The 21,920-nt window shown below is 35.9% G+C and overlaps 3 protein-coding genes across 3 annotated transcripts; 1 reads left to right on the top strand and 2 right to left on the bottom strand.

Annotated features, from left to right (window-relative positions):
* Positions 1-1,580: 1,580 nt before the first annotated feature.
* HO133_008591 (uncharacterized protein) lies at positions 1,581-3,330 on the bottom strand (the record flags this gene model as incomplete). Its single annotated transcript, XM_037299456.1, has 5 exons — positions 1,581-1,885; positions 1,944-2,562; positions 2,619-2,892; positions 2,940-3,163; positions 3,214-3,330. The coding sequence occupies 5 exons, from the start codon at positions 3,328-3,330 to the stop codon at positions 1,581-1,583; spliced, it is 1,539 nt and encodes a 512-aa protein (XP_037155457.1).
* Positions 3,331-8,257: 4,927 nt separating this feature from the next.
* On the bottom strand, positions 8,258-8,928 carry HO133_008590 (uncharacterized protein; the record flags this gene model as incomplete). The annotated part of the gene is made up of 2 exons (XM_037299455.1): positions 8,258-8,845; positions 8,896-8,928. 2 exons carry the CDS (start codon positions 8,926-8,928, stop codon positions 8,258-8,260), a joined length of 621 nt encoding a protein of 206 aa, XP_037155456.1.
* Positions 8,929-19,453: 10,525 nt separating this feature from the next.
* HO133_008589 (uncharacterized protein) lies at positions 19,454-20,685 on the top strand (the record flags this gene model as incomplete). The annotated part of the gene is made up of 5 exons (XM_037299454.1): positions 19,454-19,823; positions 19,892-19,967; positions 20,021-20,066; positions 20,126-20,470; positions 20,551-20,685. 5 exons carry the CDS (start codon positions 19,454-19,456, stop codon positions 20,683-20,685), a joined length of 972 nt encoding a protein of 323 aa, XP_037155455.1.
* Positions 20,686-21,920: the final 1,235 nt, after the last annotated feature.

Genomic DNA, 21,920 nt, shown 5'->3' with positions numbered 1-21,920 from the left:
ATTTTTTTTTAAATTATAGCCCGTAACTTACGCTTTTTAATAATAAATAGTTTTTAAAATTTAATCTTATATTTCTTTAAAGATAAGATATTTAATTATCGCGTATTAAAGTTCGCTTATTATATTTACTCGATAGTAGCTCTTATTTTAAAAAAAATATATATATATATATTATTTAAATTTAAAATAACTTTTTTATTTTCTATTAAAAGCTTTCGATTTTTCTTTTAAGTTATAAAACGTAATTCGCATATTTTAATAAATTAAAAGTTAAAAGATTTCGTCTTATAATTATTTAATAATAGAATTTTCAAATATCGCTTATTCAATTTCGCTTATTAAATTTACTCGATAGTTTTAATTAAAAAAATAGATTATAAATTTAATTTATAAGTTTAAACTCGTAAATAATATAGTAATAATTAAGAGTAATAAATTATTAAAAAGTATATAATATATATAAACAGATTTAGAAAAATTAATTAATTTAATAATTATTATATATTATTTAAGAAATAGATTATATATAAACTCTTAATAAAGATATTTATTTTATTAAGATATAAAATAGCGATTATAATATTATAATATTAGCTATTAAAATAAATTATAATTATTAATTATTTAAATATATAATAATAATAGTTATAATTATTATATTTTAATTTTAATTTTAATTTTAATAATAATAAAATAGTAAAAAAGTAAAAAGAAGTTAATTCTATTTGAATATTATTTTAATTATTAATTAGATAACTATTAAGAAATAATATAATATAACTTATAAATATAATATAATCGAAAGATATTTATTAATTTATATACTTTATAAATAGATATATCTAGAGAAGAACGCGTTAAGATTTAATTAGAAAGGTATATTAAGTATAAAGAATTTATTCGTAATAATAACTTATAATATTTTTAATAGATATTCTATTATATTATATAATTTATATATAATTTATATAATAATTATTTAAATATATATATCGCTAGAATAAAAATAGATAATATATAAGCTCTTAATAGAAATATCTACTATATTAAATCTATAAAGAGCGACTATAAGATTACAATTAGATTTTAGTTTTGATGGCGCCAAAAAAAAAGTAAAAAGGGTTTGATTCTATTCGAACACCGTAGGAGACCAAATTCCCACCATTCCGAGTCATCGTTACTATTTATCTCGACGAAGTGATCCGTCCCAAGCTCGTCATCTTATCGGGCCTCCCAAAGGTTACCACTGGGGAAGAGCCCCGTCATACATTTAACGCGACCACACGTGGTTCATACAATATCTTGAATCCTTCTGTCTTGAGCTCTCCGTCCAATCCTCTGCTTGATCCTCTATTTTCTCTATACTCGGTATCCGGTGCAGCAACCTATAAGAGCGAGAGCTGAGAAGATCTAAAAAGTCTAAGACGCGTTGATAGAAGACCCAAATGAGGACACCGACTGGCTCAAACCGATAAGTAACAGGCGCCGAAACAGAAACGCCTCGAACCATGTCTTGTGTCATACCCAAAACCCAGATCTCTTTCCTCCTGAACGTAAAGTCTGACGTGACATCTTGGGCACTAGGAATCTGACACGGTTATGTACTCCGGGCGAAGCCAGGCTCGCAGTGTATCATCCCACTGTTCCTCAGCAAACGTCGTACCATTCATTTGATGGTATAGATAAGTCGCCGATCCGTCAGTCAAGGTCACACTAGCAAGCCTTGTGAAAGGGAACTCGTTGCTTGGGAGCGTTGTACTTTCGTCGTATTCCGTTTGTATCAGTGCCGGCTGTGTGCCGTTGATCCAGATACCAGATTGTATGCCAAAAGCTGCAATATCTGACTGGTGGATTGAAGCATAATCTTTTGAGGGTGGTGTATATTCTAACATAAATGTTATTTCACGGAAAACATTCCGTATATGGGGTTGCAAAATGCATACCTGTTAGGCTGAAGTTCCCAGAGCCGTTGAGGCCGACCATGTAGCTAGCAGCAAAAAAACTGTCGCCAGCGAGAGGAGTTATGGCATTCAGCGGGAGGTTAAACGGTGAGTAAAACCATGCTACGGATACTCCAAAGGTATTTGGTGCACTGCAGAACGGAGTGCTGTATACAGCAATCGGGTCTGCCTCATATAAGGTATGGCTGAATGTAGCATTTCCATATCCGGAGTGTGTGTAAAGGGCGTCGCTGTAGTTAAAACCAGGAGCATTACGGAATTCATTCGGCAATGCTTTGCTTTCTTGACTGGTGATATCAATCCATTGATCCAGCAAATACGGTCCATCATTCTGGTTTTCTGCGATTACGGTAAGAGGACGATACAACAGCGCTGATACTTTCCCGTTTGGATTCTCATAGTACAGCAGAGCTATATTGGTAGTCGAATCTTCATTATTGAGATTAGATGAATCATTTGCCACTGAAAATAAGATTATGGACAGTGAGCGCGTATCCACTGCGGTGCTGTAGCCCCCAAAGTATTGATCTTGACCCCAAGAGCCTTCGATCATTACATTTGAACACACAGTATGGTTTTCTGAAATATAGTACAGCGACATCTACATATAAGTTAGCGTGTATGCAAATGGTAGGTTTTTTTGATTTTGGCCAGTACATCGCTGTCAGGTTGGGCTTCTGTAGGGCCGATTGCTGTCAACGGCGTATTCCTCTTGGGGTTGGAGATGACTTCGGAAGAAGGATCCGCACTGGCATTGAGATTCGGGGTCGTGGTCCATTGGCCGTTAGATTCAACACGAACCGCACGTCGGATCAAACCAGTATTATCCTGGAAAAATAAGTGTCGGTCCCCATTAGAGAGGGATACGGCTGCCAGAGATGTATCGTTAAGGATATATTGAGGGGTATATGTCATATTCGACGCCGGAGGGCTATAAAAGTAAGCCAGGAGGAAATTCGATTCGTACAATTTCCGTACCTGCTAACTCTAGGAGGCTTATATAACAAATACTCGCGGTGATGCCAGATCCCAACCGAAACTCCAATAGCGATGACTGCAGCGAGAATCAACGCTATAACAATCCATGGCCATTTGCGTGTAAGCTTGGTGACATGAAGGTGTTCCTCAGTAGGCTTCTCGTTGCCATGAGCCTCTGGCAATGAATTATTATAGAGCACTTGTGGGGTGGTATCAGGTACAGTCTAAATCTGTAGTCAATACAACTTCTTGCCACGGATGGTGTTATGCTTACCTCGGGTGCCAGAGCGCTTGTATCAAGCTCAAAGGCTGTCGCATCGTAGTCGCGTTCTGGAGCTCTAGCAGTCTCATCGTGTTTAGCGAGTTCCAGGGTCGAATAGTGTCGGTCCATGCTTCAAGGTCTGAAATATCACAACTTGGCGGTAAGAGTGGGTTTGAAGAAATGTTCGCGGAAGGTAATAGTAGAAGTGGTTTTTGACATAGCCTTCATTTTCTTGTACTATGCGGTAAGGAGGGGGCGTGGTGTAGTGTATTAAATTGTTTCAAAAATGCAAGAACGGTTCAGCACGAACAACGAAAATCAAATTGATTGACGGAATTGTGCTTACGTGCAGCATGGATTATTGCCGATCTATCCTATAACTCTTGCCTCATATGAGTGATACTGCTGCGCAAAATTCGGCGCGCGTTAATTGGCGGGCATGATGTCCGGCATTGGTATTTAAATTTGTTGAAATGTTGATCTCTATATGTTGAAACATGTTAAGGGACACGTCTACGATTTGTTAAGACAAAATTTTAGGAGAGGTGGTTCATCTCATAGATCTAGCCAGAGAGGGAATTTGTCGAACGTCGTACATCCTTAAATATTCTAGAGATTAAAGGGGCGGTTCTTCGAAGTTCTGTTAGATTTTGTGAGGATGTAGTAGGAAGAAGGCTACATATATGCCCTGTGAAGCCTCTGCCAAGACTGTGTTATTCGTGTGCTCAGAGGCGGTGCATCATTTCCAACAATTTCGTTCTACGTAAGCCTTTTCTCCTGCTGGTGACCTGGAACGGATAGCCGTCGCCCGACTATTCGCTGCGCTTATTTACGCCCGGAAGAGATTTGTAGAGGCTCACGGTTTATAGCGACGGCGTTATGTAGGCCCGAGATAAATGAGCGACATTCGAGAAATACGAGAGAGAAATGTTGGTACTGTAGGTATCTCAGGTATTTGCCATGCAGAATAGCTAGTGGGCTATGTATGGAAGAGTATTCTAGTAATCACGCCAAACAAACAAGCTTCAATCTCGGTCTGGCCAGCATCCAAGACACCTTCTGCACACTTCCCAGCCCCAACGTATACGCAACGTCAAAGTTCTCGTCCCAGACAACAAGCATAACCAAATACAGCGGGCAGTTGTCCACATCCCTCCTCGTCATCAAGCCCAAAATATTGCGCTTCGGCAATCTGGATGAACTCGTGCCTGCCGATATCGAGCAAATGCTGATCAGCGCCATCAAGCAAGACCGTACCAACATTTTGAGACTCTGCGTCTATCAATCGATAGCGTAGTGGGGGAGGTTGCCATGGACCAGACGTCTCTGGTCGCTTTTCTGGTAGATTGTTTCACCCAAGCGAAATTTGACACTGCTACTTGTCCAGAACATGAGGTGGCGACTCTCGGTGTCCTTCGAAAGGCTCCAGGACCCATTGTTTGGCACCGGCGGAACATGCGATGGACTTCTATTCCCTTTGCCATCGAAATAGCAGGGACTGTTCTTTCATTCTTTGGGGAGTGTGGCGCCTTCGAAGGGGAAGCCGAGGCCGCTGTAATTCAAGGGTACTACACGCCTGGAGACGGCATCCCATACATGCCATCGGACAAGCGGCCTGACACCCTCTTGACCATACGCGTCGTTATCGTAAGCGAACAAATGTACCATCCATTTTCCGCGTCACCATGAACAGCTCATCGTACGCCACCCGGCCGACCCAGCCAGGCCACGACCAGCTGGGAAACCCGCTTCTGCGTTGAAGCTGCCTCGTCGGCTTCTAAAACAGAGCGCTGTCGAGAAGGCTTCCCGGAAGACCGAGCAGTGTCTTGCATCTGAAAAAGCGCGAGAAGATATGCAGCAATCCGGCAAATACATTTTAAGACGTCTGACTCGTAGCTTATATCGCGATAGGTATACTCCTCTATCGCCCATGTGTATTCGGCGAATACGGCAGAGCGGATGAGTCAGGTGGCGCCATACCGCGTGATCTCTGTGCTGCCATCGATCCACTTGCTCCCTGTATCCACGCCCATATGCTGACGTTTCAGCGAGAGCCACTGTAATGGTGGATAAAGCACACCGGAGTCTACGACAGTCATACCTTCCCGGCAGATCATCCTGCGGCAAATGCCATGTTATTTGGCCATGAGTGAAGACGATGAGGCGTCGGCAAAGAAGACGTTCTTGAAACGTCCAGGCACGTATGTTCCACACAGAGTCGCCACCTGGTGGTTTTGAGCGGCAAGAGGCGCAATGAGCGACAGATTGCCTTTGAGGCCTACTTGAACTTGTTGACTAGCTGGCTGGCCTGCCTGAGGAACGTATTGCTGACGGATACATTCAATACCAGAGATCGCTGTAGCCCCTTGTGCCGCGACGATGGTGCAGATGGCCGCGGTCCGTAAATTAACTTCTACGCGAAGAATATAGTTATCAAATTGATATCTAGAAGTAGTATTAAGGAATCATTATGGTTTGACTCATATATGTGTGTGGTGTAAAGTTGTTGATTAGTCTATGTGGTCTGCAGGCACATACGTGCGGAGAGAGGCGCGCTAAGGCCTAATTAGGAAGGTGTAGGGCGAATTACTAATTCATACCCCAAAAGTATGGATCCTTACCGAATCATACCCCTACACCAAATCACACCCAAATATGGGGTATGATTCGGTAATTTGCCATTGCTTGGGGTATGATTTGGTAAGTTGTCAAAGTGGCCTCAAAGTACGAAGGAGATAATCCGCGATCTGGCTTATTCGATCATAGAAATAAGGGAGTTTCTCCGACCGTATTTGATGAGAATTCTATCAGCCTAAAAACATCAGACGAAAGCCGAGTGGGCGAAATTTCGACTAACCCGAGTTACCGCTAGGCTAGAAAGCCATGCCCGGGGGTGTCCGCACTTCACGCTGCAGACACCCCTATTCGGGTCCCGTAGGCCCCGTAGGGGCCCGTAGGGCCCCCGAAGGAATAATTCCTAACAATACCACTACGCTGCCGAGGCTGCGCAACGGGGCGAGGCGGGGTAAGCTTCGGGGGTCAGACTCCGCCCCGTTGCGCAGCGTAAATTATACCACCGTCATCAATAATCAAGTCGACGACTACTTCCAGACGCTCAGTAAGAGTAAGCCTACCACTACCATTACCTTCATTAAACCCTCTCACATTTTAAGGCTACTTTGAAAACTTACCAAATCATACCCCAAGCAATGGCAAATTACCGAATCATACCCCATATTTGGATGTGATTTGGTGTAGGGGTATGATTCGGTAATTAGGGGTATGATTCGGTAAGAATTCGTACTTTCGGGGTATGATTCGGTAATTTGCCCGAAGGTGTATCGAGTGTAAAGAATTAATTCGTAATAAGTAGATATAGATAAGTCTTAAACTCTTAATAACGATTAAATCGCTATAATTAATACTATTTAAAACGCGATCTCTTATTTTAATAAAAAAAATTCTAAAAAATTCTAAAGATATTAATAAAATTATATTTTAGAATATTATATTATAAAGATTATAATATAACTTTAAGATAGCTATTACTATAACTTTATCTAATATTATCTCTATTATTCTTTTAGATAATTTTATTACTTATTTCTATTCTAAGATTTCTCTTAATATTATTATTTAATTTACTTATAATATATTAATAAAGTTTAATTTTATTACGAGCCTACTCTATATCTTTCTTAATATACTATTTAGCTCTATAGTCTATTAGGGCCTAGCGTATCTTAATAGAGATATCTACTACTATCTAATATCTTCTATCTATATAGTTATTCGATATCTAATTATCTTATTTAATATATCTATATTAATACTATATCTATATTAATTCTAATACTATAACTAGATTATTTCACTTATTACATTTAAATTAATAGATGAATTTAAGAAATCTATTAATAGAGGCTTTAATAAGATATTAAATTAAGTTATTATATCTCTAGATAAATCTATTATATAGATAATATATTATAAAGAGTATTTATTAAGATAATTTAACGATCTTATAACTAGTTAGAGAAATAAAGTAATTACTAAATTAGTTTATTTATACGATTAGCAAATTTAAAGAAATCGCTACTCTACTTAATAATTATATAATTAATTCTCTAAGCGAAGTAAAAGCATTCAAAAGAACGATATTTAGACTATCTATGATTTTTATAACAGTCTAAATAGTCTATAAATTAAGAAAAAAAGTCTCTATAAAGTATAATATTATTTTTCGAATTTATAATAAAGTCTTATAAAAGATATTATAAGAAATTTTTCTATTTTCTTCTTTACTTAATATTTATAATATTAAAAACTTAAAAGAAATAAAGTAACTCTCTTCTTTTTATTTTAAAATTATTATAAATTTCGAATATATAATTAAGTAAGATAAATCGAGTTAGTAATCTTCTTACTTAGATATTTAATTATTAATAATTCTTACTATCTAATAATATAGTAGAGAATATTAAGACTATTACGAATTCTTAATAGATTATTAATATTAATTAATTACGCTATTAAGTTAATAAGAAGCCTAATTAACTTTTTATTATACTTCGCGATCTTCGCTATTAATAAGACTAATTTCGAAATATAGCTAAGTAATATATTAACTTTAAGATTAAGAAGAATAAGATAATAAATTAATAGAATAAGATCTAATAACGCTTAAAGTAAATTAATATTAAGATTAAGAAGCTATAAAAATATAATAGAGAGCTTTAATAATAGCTAATAATAATATAATTAGATATATTTAGAAATCTATAAACTACTCTTAAAATATAAGCGTTAATTCTCAGGAGACAATGTGACTATGTCATGATTTGGGTGTGTGGTGTAAAGATGTTGATTATTCTATGTGCCCACAGGGCAGATATGTGCGGTGCCAAGCCACGCTAGGCCCAAATGGGTGGTGGCTCTGGAGGAGGCCTTGGCGTACCGTGACAACATGCCCGCAAAGAATGAAAAAAAGACACGTCCTCGTGGCTGCATCTCTGGATAGCTACATCAATCATGCGCCGTCCATATATCCATGCACCTATCCTTGGCCTATAGCCTCCATATCCTTCGCGAATCGAATGTAGCCGAGCGGAGAGGCGAAAGTGAGAAGAGAGGCGAGTTGAGAGGCGAGAAGAGAGGCGAGAAGCGAGGTAGAAAGTGGATTACTGCTGAGGCGAGGGGAAGGATCTCCGCAATTCTGCATAGTGGCCTGGTGTGGGATTGTGGAGAGTGTGCCCGATTGAATAGGACTGGTGCTGCCCATGCTCTTGTTCTTCTCCGTAAATTTCTCCGCAATTTTCTCCATATTTGCCTGTTGCAATGGCCTATGCGCTTGTTCCTGCTTCGGTGGCTGTGCCGGCTTTGGCGGAATGACTGCTTGCTTTTGCTGTGGCTGCAGTGGTCCAAATCGCTTATCAAGTGCCGTGTCAAGCGCTTCCTCTATGAGCTTGGTAATGGAGCGGACTTGCTCTGCTGAGAAGCCAGGGATCGTGATCTCGCTGCTGTTGAGAGGCATAGCGACTGGCCTATTGAAAGGATCGCTTAGTGGACGGTGGGGTCGTGTAGCGACTCGTGGGACTGTGAGTACTGGTGTAGGAGCGTACTTGGTGTTGAGGTAGGTGGGGTCCTAGGGGAGGAGTAGGCAACTGGTGTGGGAGCGAAATAAACTTAATAGACGCCTGTTGAATGATCTTCAGGTGTTGCTACCATGTTGTCAGGAGACAATGTGACTATGTCATGATTTGGGTGTGTGGTGTAAAGATGTTGATTATTCTATGTGCCCACAGGGCAGATATGTGCGGTGCCAAGCCACGCTAGGCCCAAATGGGTGGTGGCTCTGGAGGAGGCCTTGGCGTACCGTGACGTTAATTCTATTTCTATTAAAGTCTATTTAAGTTTTACTCTCTACTTATAGAAAAGAGAAGTTTATTAAGCTATTAAATTCTCTCTTCTTTATTAATAATAAAAATCTTATATAAGAGAATTAATTAGTTAAAATAAAGAAAAAGTTATCGAGTAATAAAGATTATTATTTTATTAAAACGTCTTAGATTATTTATCTTCTATTATATATAGATAAAAAAGCGATCTCATATACTTTAAATAGAAAATATAAAAATATTATAAACTTCTATATATTAATTAACGAGGTTATAAACTAACTAATTAAGATCTATAAAAAAACGAATCGTTATAAGAAGATAAAACGCGACTATAATTTTCTTTAATAGATAATTTAGTCCTTTAATAGATTCTATATAAAACTCGTTAGACTCGATTTTATACTTAACTATAACGAAATTTATCTAAGAGATAATTTAAATACTAAGCTATAAATATATATTTAACTCTATTTTATTTTTATAGCTCTTTCTAATTATAAATTTATATTCTTAAGAGATATTAAGAAATATCTTATAAATAATAATAACTTATAGCGCGTAGACTATAAATAATATCTAGCTCTATTTCTTAATAAAACAACTTCTAAAACTATCGTAACTCGAATAAGAAAAATAATTACCGCTATAACCGAGGATCGTATATCTTTCGCTATCACATCGAGTGCTTATATCTCAAATATTTTTTAGAGTATATCGAAGGCGATAACTAATATAGATCTAAGAAATTTAATATATTTTAATTATAGAAAGATAGACTATATAAGATATAATTATTTAATATAAAAACAAACTAATACTAATAAGAAGACCTTATAAGAAATAAGAATTTATAAACTTATTATCGATAACGAATATAAGATAAATCTATTAGTTAACGCTTATAAAGCCTCTAAGAATTTAAGAAATAAATAATCTCTACTAAAGTTATAATAAGAGAAACCCATAATATATATTTACTAAATACTTTTAATAATTTTTTAATACGTTATTCTTTTAGAATATAAGTTATACTATTATTATAGAAACGAAAATACTTACTCTAAAATACTCTTATCGATAGTAGATATATTAAGATATATATAGTTATTAATAAGTTTCTAGTTTATAAAATTTACAAAGAATTACTATTAAAATCGATTCTACTATTAAAATTTAAATTACTAAAGAATTATAATAACCGAATCACGAAGAAGTCTATTACCTACTATTTACTTTTAATAATAATAATAAATAATTATCGAGAGGAAATATATTCTATACTTATCGCCTCTTTTATATATAATATAATTTTAAAAAAATTATAAATAAATAAATATAAGATACTTCTCGATATAATAAAAGATAAGATTCTTTTTATATTAGATCGCTATAATTATAATAATAACGAGATCTTAATAATAGAGAATCTCGCTATCTTATTAAATTCAAAATTAAAACTCTCTACTTTATATATTATCTTAAAGAAAAAATCGCCTTCTTAATTTATATATAACGACGACTTAAACTCTACTATCGACTCGAACATTTTTAGCGAATTAATTAATAAGAAGAGATTTATATCTACTTCTTAAAACGTAAAATAAAAATAAGATATAAATCTATAATTTATTAATATCGCTGAAATTAATATTATATTATACTACTAATTAGCGCGTAATAAGAAAAATCGACTATTTACTCTTATTATAAACGAGATCTATAACTCGCTATTAAAGAAGTTATCTCCTTCGAAGAAATTATATAATCTTTATATATCGATTAATAAGCTATACTCTTATAACTTAGAAAAGAAGTATAAGAGATACTATAAATCGAATTACTCTATTTAAATTAACGCTATCGAAGTTATTAACTCTAAAGATATTAAAAGAAAACTTCTTATCGAGTATTACGATTATTTAAATATTTTCGATAAAACGAAGATAAATAAACTACTACTATATCGCCTTTACAATTATAAATTAAAATTTATTAAGATTAATATCATCGATCTATTAAAGAGTTAAGTTTATTCTATATTTAAATATAAATTAGAATAGATTAAGAAGTATTTAAATAAGTATCTAAAAAAGGGCTTTATAATACCTAGTTATACTTCGTTTATATTCTCTATCTTATTTACTAAGAAACTAAATAAAGGTTTATATTTTTATATAAACTATCGAAGGCTAAATACTATTACTAAGAGAAATCGATATCTAATTCTATTAATAGACGAGGTTCTCGCGAGAATTTAAGGCTATAAATATCTTACTCAATTAGATATTATAGTCGTATTTAATAAATTACATATATATCTTAATAGTAAAAATTTTACTATATTTATTATCTTTCTCGATATATATAAATATTAAATACTTCTCTTCGATCTAACTAATAATCTAGTTATCTATTAATAGTATATAAATAATATTCTATTTAAGTGTCTAAACGACTTCTATTAAGTCTATCTTAACGATATTCTTATTTATAATTAATCGAGAAAGAAATATATTATATATATTCGAAAGATTCTTTAGAAATTACGAGAGGCTAGATTATAGATAGATATTCTTAAATACAAATTTTATATTTAGAAAACGAAGTTTTTAGATCTTCTTATTTCGATTAATAGTCTTTAAATAAACTCTATTAAAATTTAAGCTATTATTAAATAATCTATCTCTATTAATTTAAAAAAAATATAGATCTTTATTAACTTTTATAACTTCTATTATTAATTTATAAGAGATTTCTCAAAAATTATAAAATTAATAATAAAACTTATAGTTAAGAAAGCGATATTCAATTAATTATCGATTTATTAAAAAGTCTTTTATTTACTAAAGATAGTCGTTATAAGAGTTTTAATTCTACGCTATTTCGATAAATCGAAGAATACTATACTCGAAACGAACTTCTCTAATTACGTTAATAATAATATTCTATTTTAATACGATAACAATAAAGTCTTATATTCAATAGCTTTCTATAATAAGAATCTTACTCTAACTAAGTATAATTATTAAATTTATAATAAGAAATTACTAGTTATTATTCGCTATTTAAAATACTAATATTCTAAATTAAAATATATTAATATCTTTATTAAAATCTTTATAGATTATAAGAATTTAATATACTTTATTAAAAAAAGAAATCTGAGTTATTACTAGACTCGCTATTTAAATATACTATTTAAATTTAATATTAAAATCATTTATCGCCTAGAGCCTTAAAACGTTAAAGTCGATATATTTATATATATAGTCAATTCTAAGCTAAATAGCTCTAAAAATAAGCGCTTAAAGTAGTAGTATTAGATAATACTTATACTCGACTATTTAAAACTTAATAATAATAATATTAGAATATATACTATCGACGACTCTATCTTTTATAAAATAGTCTAAAAAAATAAGATTAATAAGTTATATAATAAGATTTATAAGATAATTATAAAAGGTAAGAATAAACTTTATAAAGTTACGCTTAATAAGTGCTTTATAGAGAATAAAATACTTTATTATAAGAATCGCTTATAGATATTAAAAGGTCTATATATCGATATTATTCGCGAAGTATACGATTAGCTCTTATATAGATATTTTAATATAGTTTATATCTATAAGCTACTTAAGCGAGAATATTATTAATAAAATATAAAAGCTATAATTTCTATTTATATTTAAAACTACTACGCTTATTATAGATCTAAAGCCCCTCGCGATTAAGAATATAATTTATTATAATTACTATTAATTTCTTAAAAGCGATAATAGAATATCTCGATAGACTTTATAATGAGTTTACTTATATTTAATAGATATAATATTATCTAAATAGCGATAAATTAATTTATTAAGAAATAATATTATATCGCGTATTCTAATATAGACGAAGAAATTATAATCGAAAAAACGATTAATATATTACTTAAGAAGATCTTTCGCTTATATAAGTTATTAACGTCGATAATTTTAGATAAAGACTTTTAATTTATATTAATAATATGAAAATCCTTCTATAAATAACTCGAAATTAAGATTAAGTTATTAATAGTCTTTTATCTTAAAATTAATAGATAGATTAAATAAACTAATTAGAATATAAAACGCTATCTTCGAATATATTATAATTATATATAAGATAATTAGTCTAGATAATTACTTATTATCGAGTTTATCGATAATAATACTATATTCGCAATTACGAATATTTTATTATTCTTTATATATAAGAGCTTTTATTCTTAGATAAGTTTTAACTTAAATATTATTAATTATAATATTACTTATAAGCGTCTTAATATTATTTAAGTAAGAAATATTACTAAGTATATATAGTAGGTTTTTAACTATATTTAAAGTAATATAAATCGCGCTTAAAAGATTATAATAATTTAAATTAATAAATAACGCTAAAAGATTACTTTTAAAGTAAATAATATAATCTTTTTTAGTAGTAAGAATATTATTTTAGATTAACTATCTTGAAAGTTAAATAATAAAAAGTATAACTTATTTAGAGTAATAAATCTTATAAAAATCTTATATCGTTTAGAGTTTTTAATAAGTATAAAAATTTATAATATCTTTTACTTTAATCTCTTAACTCTTATATTAATAAACTCTCTATCTAGATAAATTAATTCTTTATTAAAGTATATTATTATTAATAGTTAAATCGAATAGATAATAAAGAAGATTCTTATCTTTAAATTTATTAATGATTATTTTAAATATAGAGTAAAATAAGAGAGTTTCGATAAGGACCTTAAATAGTATAACTCGAACGATAGCGAATTTGAAAATTATTAAGATATAATTAATAATTTCTATAAATAGTATTTATAAGTAGCTTACTAGCGTTAAATACCTTAGATATCGCGTTTTTAAATGAATTAAAACTATTCGATATTTTATAATAACTTTATTTTTATATTTATAAAATGATTTCTTAAGCTTATATTACTTTATAACGATTTTATATTAAATCTATTAAGTCGGCTTTTCTTATTAATATAACTCGTAATATATTCTAAGACTATATTAGATTATACGCGAATCTTATTATCGTTATTACTAAGTATAATCGATATTAATTAAATAACTTACTATAGAGAGATTTATTTTAATATAATTTAATATTAAATTAAAGTTTAGCGTTTATAACTCGATTTAATTTAAGACCCCTTAACTAATTAAATTATATTATTTTATTATCATTCTTCGCGCTAGAATATTAATTTGAGAATTATTATTACTTATTAAAATACTTATAATTACTACTTATTTATTATCTTATTAATTTCTTTTAATTTAAAACTTCTATACTTATTATATTTCTAGCTAACGATAATACTAATTTAGAAATTAAGATATAAGCTCTCGCTATTTATATTATCGCTAAGAAATATCGAGATATTAAAGATTTTAAATATTAAAAGTTCTTTATTATTTTATTAATTTTTAAGCGAGCGTATATATATATTATTTCTATTACTCTTTTATTTATTAATTATAAAGATATAATTCTATAAAGAAGAAGAAGTAGTATTATAAGCGTATTCTATATCTCTCTTAATATACTATTTAGCCCTATGGCCTATTAGGGCCTAGCGTATCTTAATAGAGATATCTATTACTATCTAATATCTTCTATCTATATAGTTATTTAATATCTAGTTATCTTATTTAATATATCTATATTAATATTATATCTATATCGATTTTAATAAATTTAACTTAGTTATTAATTATAATTAAACTTATTTTTAAAAATAAAATCTTTATATAAAATCGCTATAATATCGAGATTATCGATTATATATATTTAAAAGATTTCTACTTCTATAATAATTTTTATTAAATTAAATTATATCATTTAAATTATATTAAAGATATTTTATCTTTAGAATAATATTTGAATTCTTAAACTTATAGAAAATATAAGACTTCGAAATTCTAATCTAATTAATTAAGATTAAATTAATATAAAGATCTTTATTTAAAGATCTTTAAAATATAAGTAATAGTATCTTAATAAGCTTCGAAGAATAAAAAGCTATTAATTAATTAATTAATTAATTATTAGATAACTATTACGGGAAAGCGTGCCTTATCGCTAACCGTAGCGTCAAAAGAGCGTGGACCCTTATCTAAACGGTAAGAACCCTCTAAAGCACACTAAATCCGTAATAATTGCACACTTCGAAAAATGGCGTATGTCCCTATGCGCTGGCCTACACGCATGTCGTATTTAGGAATCCCCCAGGTATAACCCCGTAAGCTACTTGCGGCCTGGTGCGCAGCTAAGAAAGGCACGGAAGTTATAAGCCTCCATCAAATCTAAGTGCAGCTAAGTAAACCTATTCAGACTGTCCGGGTCACACCCGGAATCGAACCGGTGTTACTACCATTGTTACGGGAAAGCGTGCCTTATCGTTAACCGTAGCGCCAAAAGAGCGTGGACCCCTACCTAAACGATAAAAACCCTCTAAAGCACACTAAATCCGTAACAATAACTTTATTACTTAATTATTTAATACTATTTATAATAATCTTAATCTATATTAAATAGCTTATCTCTATATATCTAAGATAATTCTTTATATTTTTAATAAGAATATTATCTAATTTAATATTTAAATTATTAATAAATTTTTTAAAGTTAAGATTATAAACTTATTCTAATATAATTTTAATAAAATCTTATAGATATTAATTAGAGATATTAAAAGAAATAATATAAAAGAAAGAGATTCTTAAAAGAAGACTTTAATATTATTTACTTACTGGAAATCTACTATAAGTTAGAGATTAGTATAGATAAAATTAATCTACCTTATCATCAATAAACTCCTATTCGAGGTAGGCTAGAGACTCTCGGACCTTTCTCCAGTCATTCAAGAATGGCCTGCCGCCAGAGGTCTGCCGACCAGAGCACAAACTGAAGTATCGAATGTGCGGTCTATGGGCACATACTTGGTGGAAGGATAACAACGAACGGTGGAGTCTCGATGATGAGATCGCGAATGGAGTCGTGCGATTGACTAGGTCTAGGAAGTCTGAGAGACACTGCAGTGAGGTTGGAAAGATGTGGAGTTAAGGGTGAGGGCGAGGATTCTTAGAAAACCTCTTGGCAAAACACGCATTCACTGTAACATCGTCTATTTCTTTGCAACATTACACCGGTCTCAAATCTGTTTTCTTCACGTCGTATACGGAAGCTTTCATGTGTTGGTTACATAAAGACTGAACTACTTCATCCCTTTCCCGCAAGCACAAGTTCCATTCCCCGCAAGATAACTACAGCAATTCTATGGAATCGTCTCCCGCATACAGCAACCTGAAGTCAAGCATGGCGGGAATTTAAGAAACTAGCGACGTTTCGAGGATGTCACGATGATTATGAATATCACGTACCAGCTCTCCCAGCTTTGGACCCTTGCCGAATTCGCTTCTTCCTGGTACCCACCGAAGAAAGTGAAATGATAGAATGGCTTTGGCTCCCCGCAATGGAAACCGCTGCAAAACGGGGTTCGCAACAAGCTTTCCTCGATGCAGCGCAGACTCAGCAATATCACTTCCCAGTTGAGCATAACTAGAGGCGTCTCGCCGACTGAAAATGTGACTGGCGCGAACAAGGAGATTTGAAGCCGTTGTTAAATCCGGTTTGGAAGTTGATGCCAAGCTCGTTCCTACCTTGCCACTTCCGCGTCGGGGTCAGCAGCATAGCGGCTTTCCTCATCTGTCAAGTATTCGAGCACATCCAAGCGTGCGAAGGATTTGAAAGGGACCTTTACTTGTCGTAAGGTCACCAGAGCCAGGGCACGGTAGTAGGCACGGAGACAAGCAATCTGTTAAGCGGAGTCAGTTGGCGGCGTGACAGATGCTCGTGACCCTCCGGCACAGAGTGGTTGAAGCGGAGGCCATCTAATGACTGAGGGAGACCCAGTGTGGCTGTTGGATAAAAGGGAGGAAGAAGCGACAGATGGCCCTTTATATAATCAACATGAAATGCGTGTCAACAACGATCGTGAGCGTGTACCAATCTCATTGTTTAGAGCCAGAGCCGGAAAGCCAGGCATACCCTAGCTAGGACTAAGCGTGTAAACACTGGCGACAATATCCATATACAAGTCTCCAGTCTACCCATTACACACGTAAGAGGCGAAAGGTAGTACCTAAACCAACCGTTCTCAATGCAAGTATCGTTTCGAACAATGGGGAGGGTGGGATGTGCGTATCATTGCTCTCATCAACAGCAAGCACAAGCGTTTATTAAGCGACTTCGAAACTATTATATTTCCGGGCATTTGTTTACCCAGGGTTCAAAGGAAACGGGGTGAAAACCCTCAAGGTGGCTTAGCGCTTCACCACGTCGTGGTGACGAGCGTAGATCGCGGATGTATCGGCGCCGGGCTCGCTCTGATGGAGGTAATCATGGGCCACGCAAGCCGTACTTCAATGCATTTCTGGCTCGCCTGAACAAGGAGAAAACGTTATAGAAGGCCATCAATCTCTACTTACAGATCGACAGTCCAATTGAGTTTGAGAGCTTCTGTTATCTGTTAGAATATTTACGCTTGACCCACAATGTCAAGCTACCTGTCTTGCAGCCAGCCCGAGGAAGCAAGACTACTTATGGCCTTCACTATCACCTTGAAAGTTCCTCTAGCCGCTCCATACATGGCATCCTTATGTCAATTCCTCCTTGATATGTAGGGGACGGCCCCGCATACATTACTTCCCCCCCCCTCCAACTCCAGCATCTGGAGTAACTAGGTATTTTCCGGATCCTGACCCTCCAAACCGTGATCCTCGCTCAACAAACTTAATTATACGATACAACCAGTGCCCAATTGGCGCCTTGGAAGCAATCAAAGGTACTGATTGTAGGTCACCCACTCAAAGTCTAAGACTGTCGTGGGGGTGGTTTCGGGCTCGAAAATATATGCCTAAAGAGAAGCAACGGGTGTACGAGGAGTCTCACGGAAGGAGGCACCTCCTTGCTCCTCTAGAAAATAGACGGTAATAAAGCGATCCCGCTCCACACTTCGTGCACTATCTTTGACCGAAGCTCCGCAGGATTTTCTTTGCATCAAATGATTTGCAACTGTGTGTATGCAATGCGTCGTTGTTTTATGTTTGCTGGTCGTACATATGCAACTAGGGACAAGGAAGCGCGTGCCTGCAGGATCTTCCTCAGAAGCCGTATGCCTATGCCCAACCAATCATTCCACGCTTGGGACAGCGAACCGTTTCACCAACCTCGGGTCGTTGTCTGCAGCCTGAGTTCCACAGCCACTCCCCTCTAGAACACGACCCGACTGCTTAGGAAAAACCCAAAGCTTGGCGGAAGTCATTACTCACGGGAGCCGGCAACGGAAGTCACCCACCAGAGTGCTTCAAGGGTTACTAACCCTTAGCAAGGCACCTTAGTGGAAACCCATAGACATTGAAGATTGTTTGTCCCAAGTACTGATAGAGGGAAAAGAGAACTTCGATTTCATGCGATAATCAAGGCACAGATAAAGTCTTGTCAAATGTCGAATAAGAGTGTTGGGATTAGGTGGGAAAGTCTTGGCGACGCGTTGAGCGGGCCGGCTAGCGCCCGTCGGAGAGTTCAGGCCACTTGCCTCTAGCGAAAGTGGTGTGGTCCAGAAGGAATCCTGCAATCTCCAAATCGCACGAATCACAAGATCATGACATTATTGATCCCATCCCTTTTCGCTGTGTTTTGTTTTGACCACGTGTGATTGCATTTGCATGAAACAAAGCGCTGGGATTGCTCGGGATTCCTTGATGAGGAAGGAGGATGTGATCAAAGCTTGTTGAGGAAAAGGAAAAGAATGCAATGAGGCATGCCCCTCTGCCTTATGGACTACCTAGGTAAGGTAGCCAAGGTAAAATAAAGTAGGTAGTCGATAAGGTCAACGATGGTTCCCGGTCCCGGGTTCCTGCACCGAGCAGCCCCGCTATCCCAGCGTTGTTTTCCACTAAAGCTACTTTATTGTTTCACCAAGATAAGCTCTATCTTAGAGTTGTAGAGGATTGATTACACACACACACACATTCTTATTATTGACATACCCTGCACTCTACTCCTTCTCTCCCTTGTCACACCATTTCTCTCCCCTAAATGTCACAATCCCTCCAAATGCTGCAGGACTCAGCTCATCATGCTGCCTCCCATAAAGTCTCCATCCCCCCCCCTTGGCTTTCCTCTCCTTCTTCTTCCTTCTCTCGCTGCAGCACTGTTGATCCAGTTCCCATTTGGTTGATCCAATAGCCTTCATACCCTCTTTACAGATCCTTGCATCTTCGGATACCCTTCATTCATTCATCATGTGGTCCACATCGCAATCTCTATTTTCTTTCTTCTCTGTTCTTTGCACTCTTGTTCAGGCCAAGCCCCATGCGAATCCTCAATGGCATCACCGCCACAGCCGAGGAGTCGCTGCTTCCCCCACATCCTCGACGACTACCACTACTACCAGTACCTCTCCAACCCCAAGTACACCCCAATCCTCGGGTACTACCAGCGACTCAAGCAGCCCCAACATCGGTATCCTTTACGATAGTACCAGCGATTTGTCAGCCTTCAGTGGCCAAGTCGGTTTCTCGGTGGATTGGTCGCCCATCCCGCTCAGCTCTTCCGACAATCTCGATCTAGGCACATTCTACCCTCAACTATGGACCTTCCAGGATAGCAACCGTGAGTCGCCATACCATCAAATCTCGACCAATATCAGTGCAAGTGCTAATTGAGCATTTCCCGGACAGATCTCAACCCATGGACCAATGCTGCACCCTCATGGCCTTCTGGCATAAATCTGATCGGGTTCAATGAGCCGGACATGTAAGCTAGCAGTCGTATAAAGCAGTGAAGCTTTCCACCTAATATCTACCCAGGCCCGGACAGTCTTGGATGACGCCCAGCACAGCAATCTCAGGTTGGGTGAGTCTCAGACGCACCAACTTTGGAGAAAGGTTCCTCGAGCTAACACCTCGCCCTAGAACTACATCGCCCAATATCAGTCCTCTAAGGATGCCAAGATTTCCACACCAGGTGTCTCCAATTCTGTTGTGTCACTAGGCACGATTGACGGCGTCGCCAATCCCGCAGGGCAGGAGTGGATGTCCCAGTTCCTCTCGTTGGCGGCATCGAACAGCCCAAAATACACGTTCCAAGCTATAAGCATGCACTGGTACGGCAGCAGCTCTCTGACAGTAGATGAGAACGGCGCGATGTTGAATGAGCAGGCTGGGGCTATGATCCAGCTGGCGGAAGACAACGGTATTCCAGAAGTGTGGATCACCGAGATGGGAAGCGGTTATGATGCCTCCACAGCTACCGAAGATGTCAGTTTTGCCCCTTGCACCCACCAGAGTCCCCGACATCTATGGTTCGGTCCAATGAAGCTGACATTCGTGACTTCCAGTGTCAATTCATTCAATGGCTCGAAGGCACCTTCATGAAGAACGCCTCGAACTCCATGATCACACACTACGCCTACAATGAGCATCTGGGTACCCTGCTGAACGGGGATTCCATGACCAGTTCGGGCTCTGCGTAAGTCCGCCTTCACAATCCCTCTCGTCAGAGCACCGTCCTAATTTCACCCTCCATAGTCTCCTCGGAGGGAGCGGTTCCTGCTGATGATTCACCGCGCCGCGAGCTTCGACGCGGAGTCGACAGGATTTTCACTTCAACACATTCGTTTCACCGTCTATATTTCATATATAAACCCTCATATAGAGCGAGCCATCTCGATGACATGGCCTAAGCCAAACATATACTACGTTCTCATTTTCATCAAATGACTTATGCGGTGGCCGTATACATATACCGAATTAATTGGCATATAAGATACTACCATATAGCCGAAGCGTCCATCTGATCATCGTTTGGAACCGTATTTTATATGTAAAGGGTCATGAGATGCCTCAGGGATACTCATAGGGCCACTAGCGTAGGCTTGGCACCGCACATATCTGCCTGCAGACCACATAGATAATCAACATCTTTTACACCACACACATATATGAGTCAAACCATAATGATTCCTTAACATAAAGGGGGCTTATAACACTGTGGTATCGTATGGCCTAAGGCGCTAGTCAATGGTCTTACTAAGCTCGCTGTCGCCAATCAGAGAGCTCGGAGAGACGCTCTTTTTAGACGGGAAAATACCTCTGTACGGGGGATGGTACCTGATTTGGGGGCGTAGTGTACCGCAAATGGCCTGTACCTACTCCGACCACTCATTATTCTACTTGCCTTGCTACTGTGAGGGTACTTCTGATCTTACCCTGGGGGCCTAGTACAATAAAGTACCATTACTCAGCAGGCTATTAGGACCCCTATCTTACAGTCTAATTATGGCCTACGTCTGAAAACCGTCATTTTGAACGGTATTTTATATGCAAAGGGGCCTTATAATGATGTGGTTTTTTATATGCCAATTAATTCGGTACTACGTTGTCAGTTTCATCAAATGACTTATGCAGTGGCCGTATACATCCAGCTCAGATTTGCGTCCAAGTCCATGCTAACCTTTTTCCACTTCGCCGCCGTCGCTTCTATGTACCTTTGTAGCAGCCGTCGCCCCATGGGCTGGACAAACTCGGCTTGGCAGGGGGGGAATTGGATAGCAATCAGTCACCCGTGCCGAGCCGTCGCATCCAGAATCTAGATCTTCTCACCCGTCTAAGGTATGGAAACAGGAAACGAGCCATTTGAGCATGTTCGTAGGTAGAAGGAAATATCAACACATCTCTACACCCCGCTTAATTTCCATATCACCCCATT

The sequence above is a fragment of the Letharia lupina genome (genome assembly GCF_014066315.1).
Source record: "Letharia lupina isolate WasteWater1 chromosome Unknown contig_5, whole genome shotgun sequence".
NCBI lineage: Eukaryota > Fungi > Ascomycota > Lecanoromycetes > Lecanorales > Parmeliaceae > Letharia > Letharia lupina.
The sequence above is the reverse complement of the archived record's forward strand: the minus strand, read 5'-3'. Positions and strand labels throughout refer to the sequence as shown.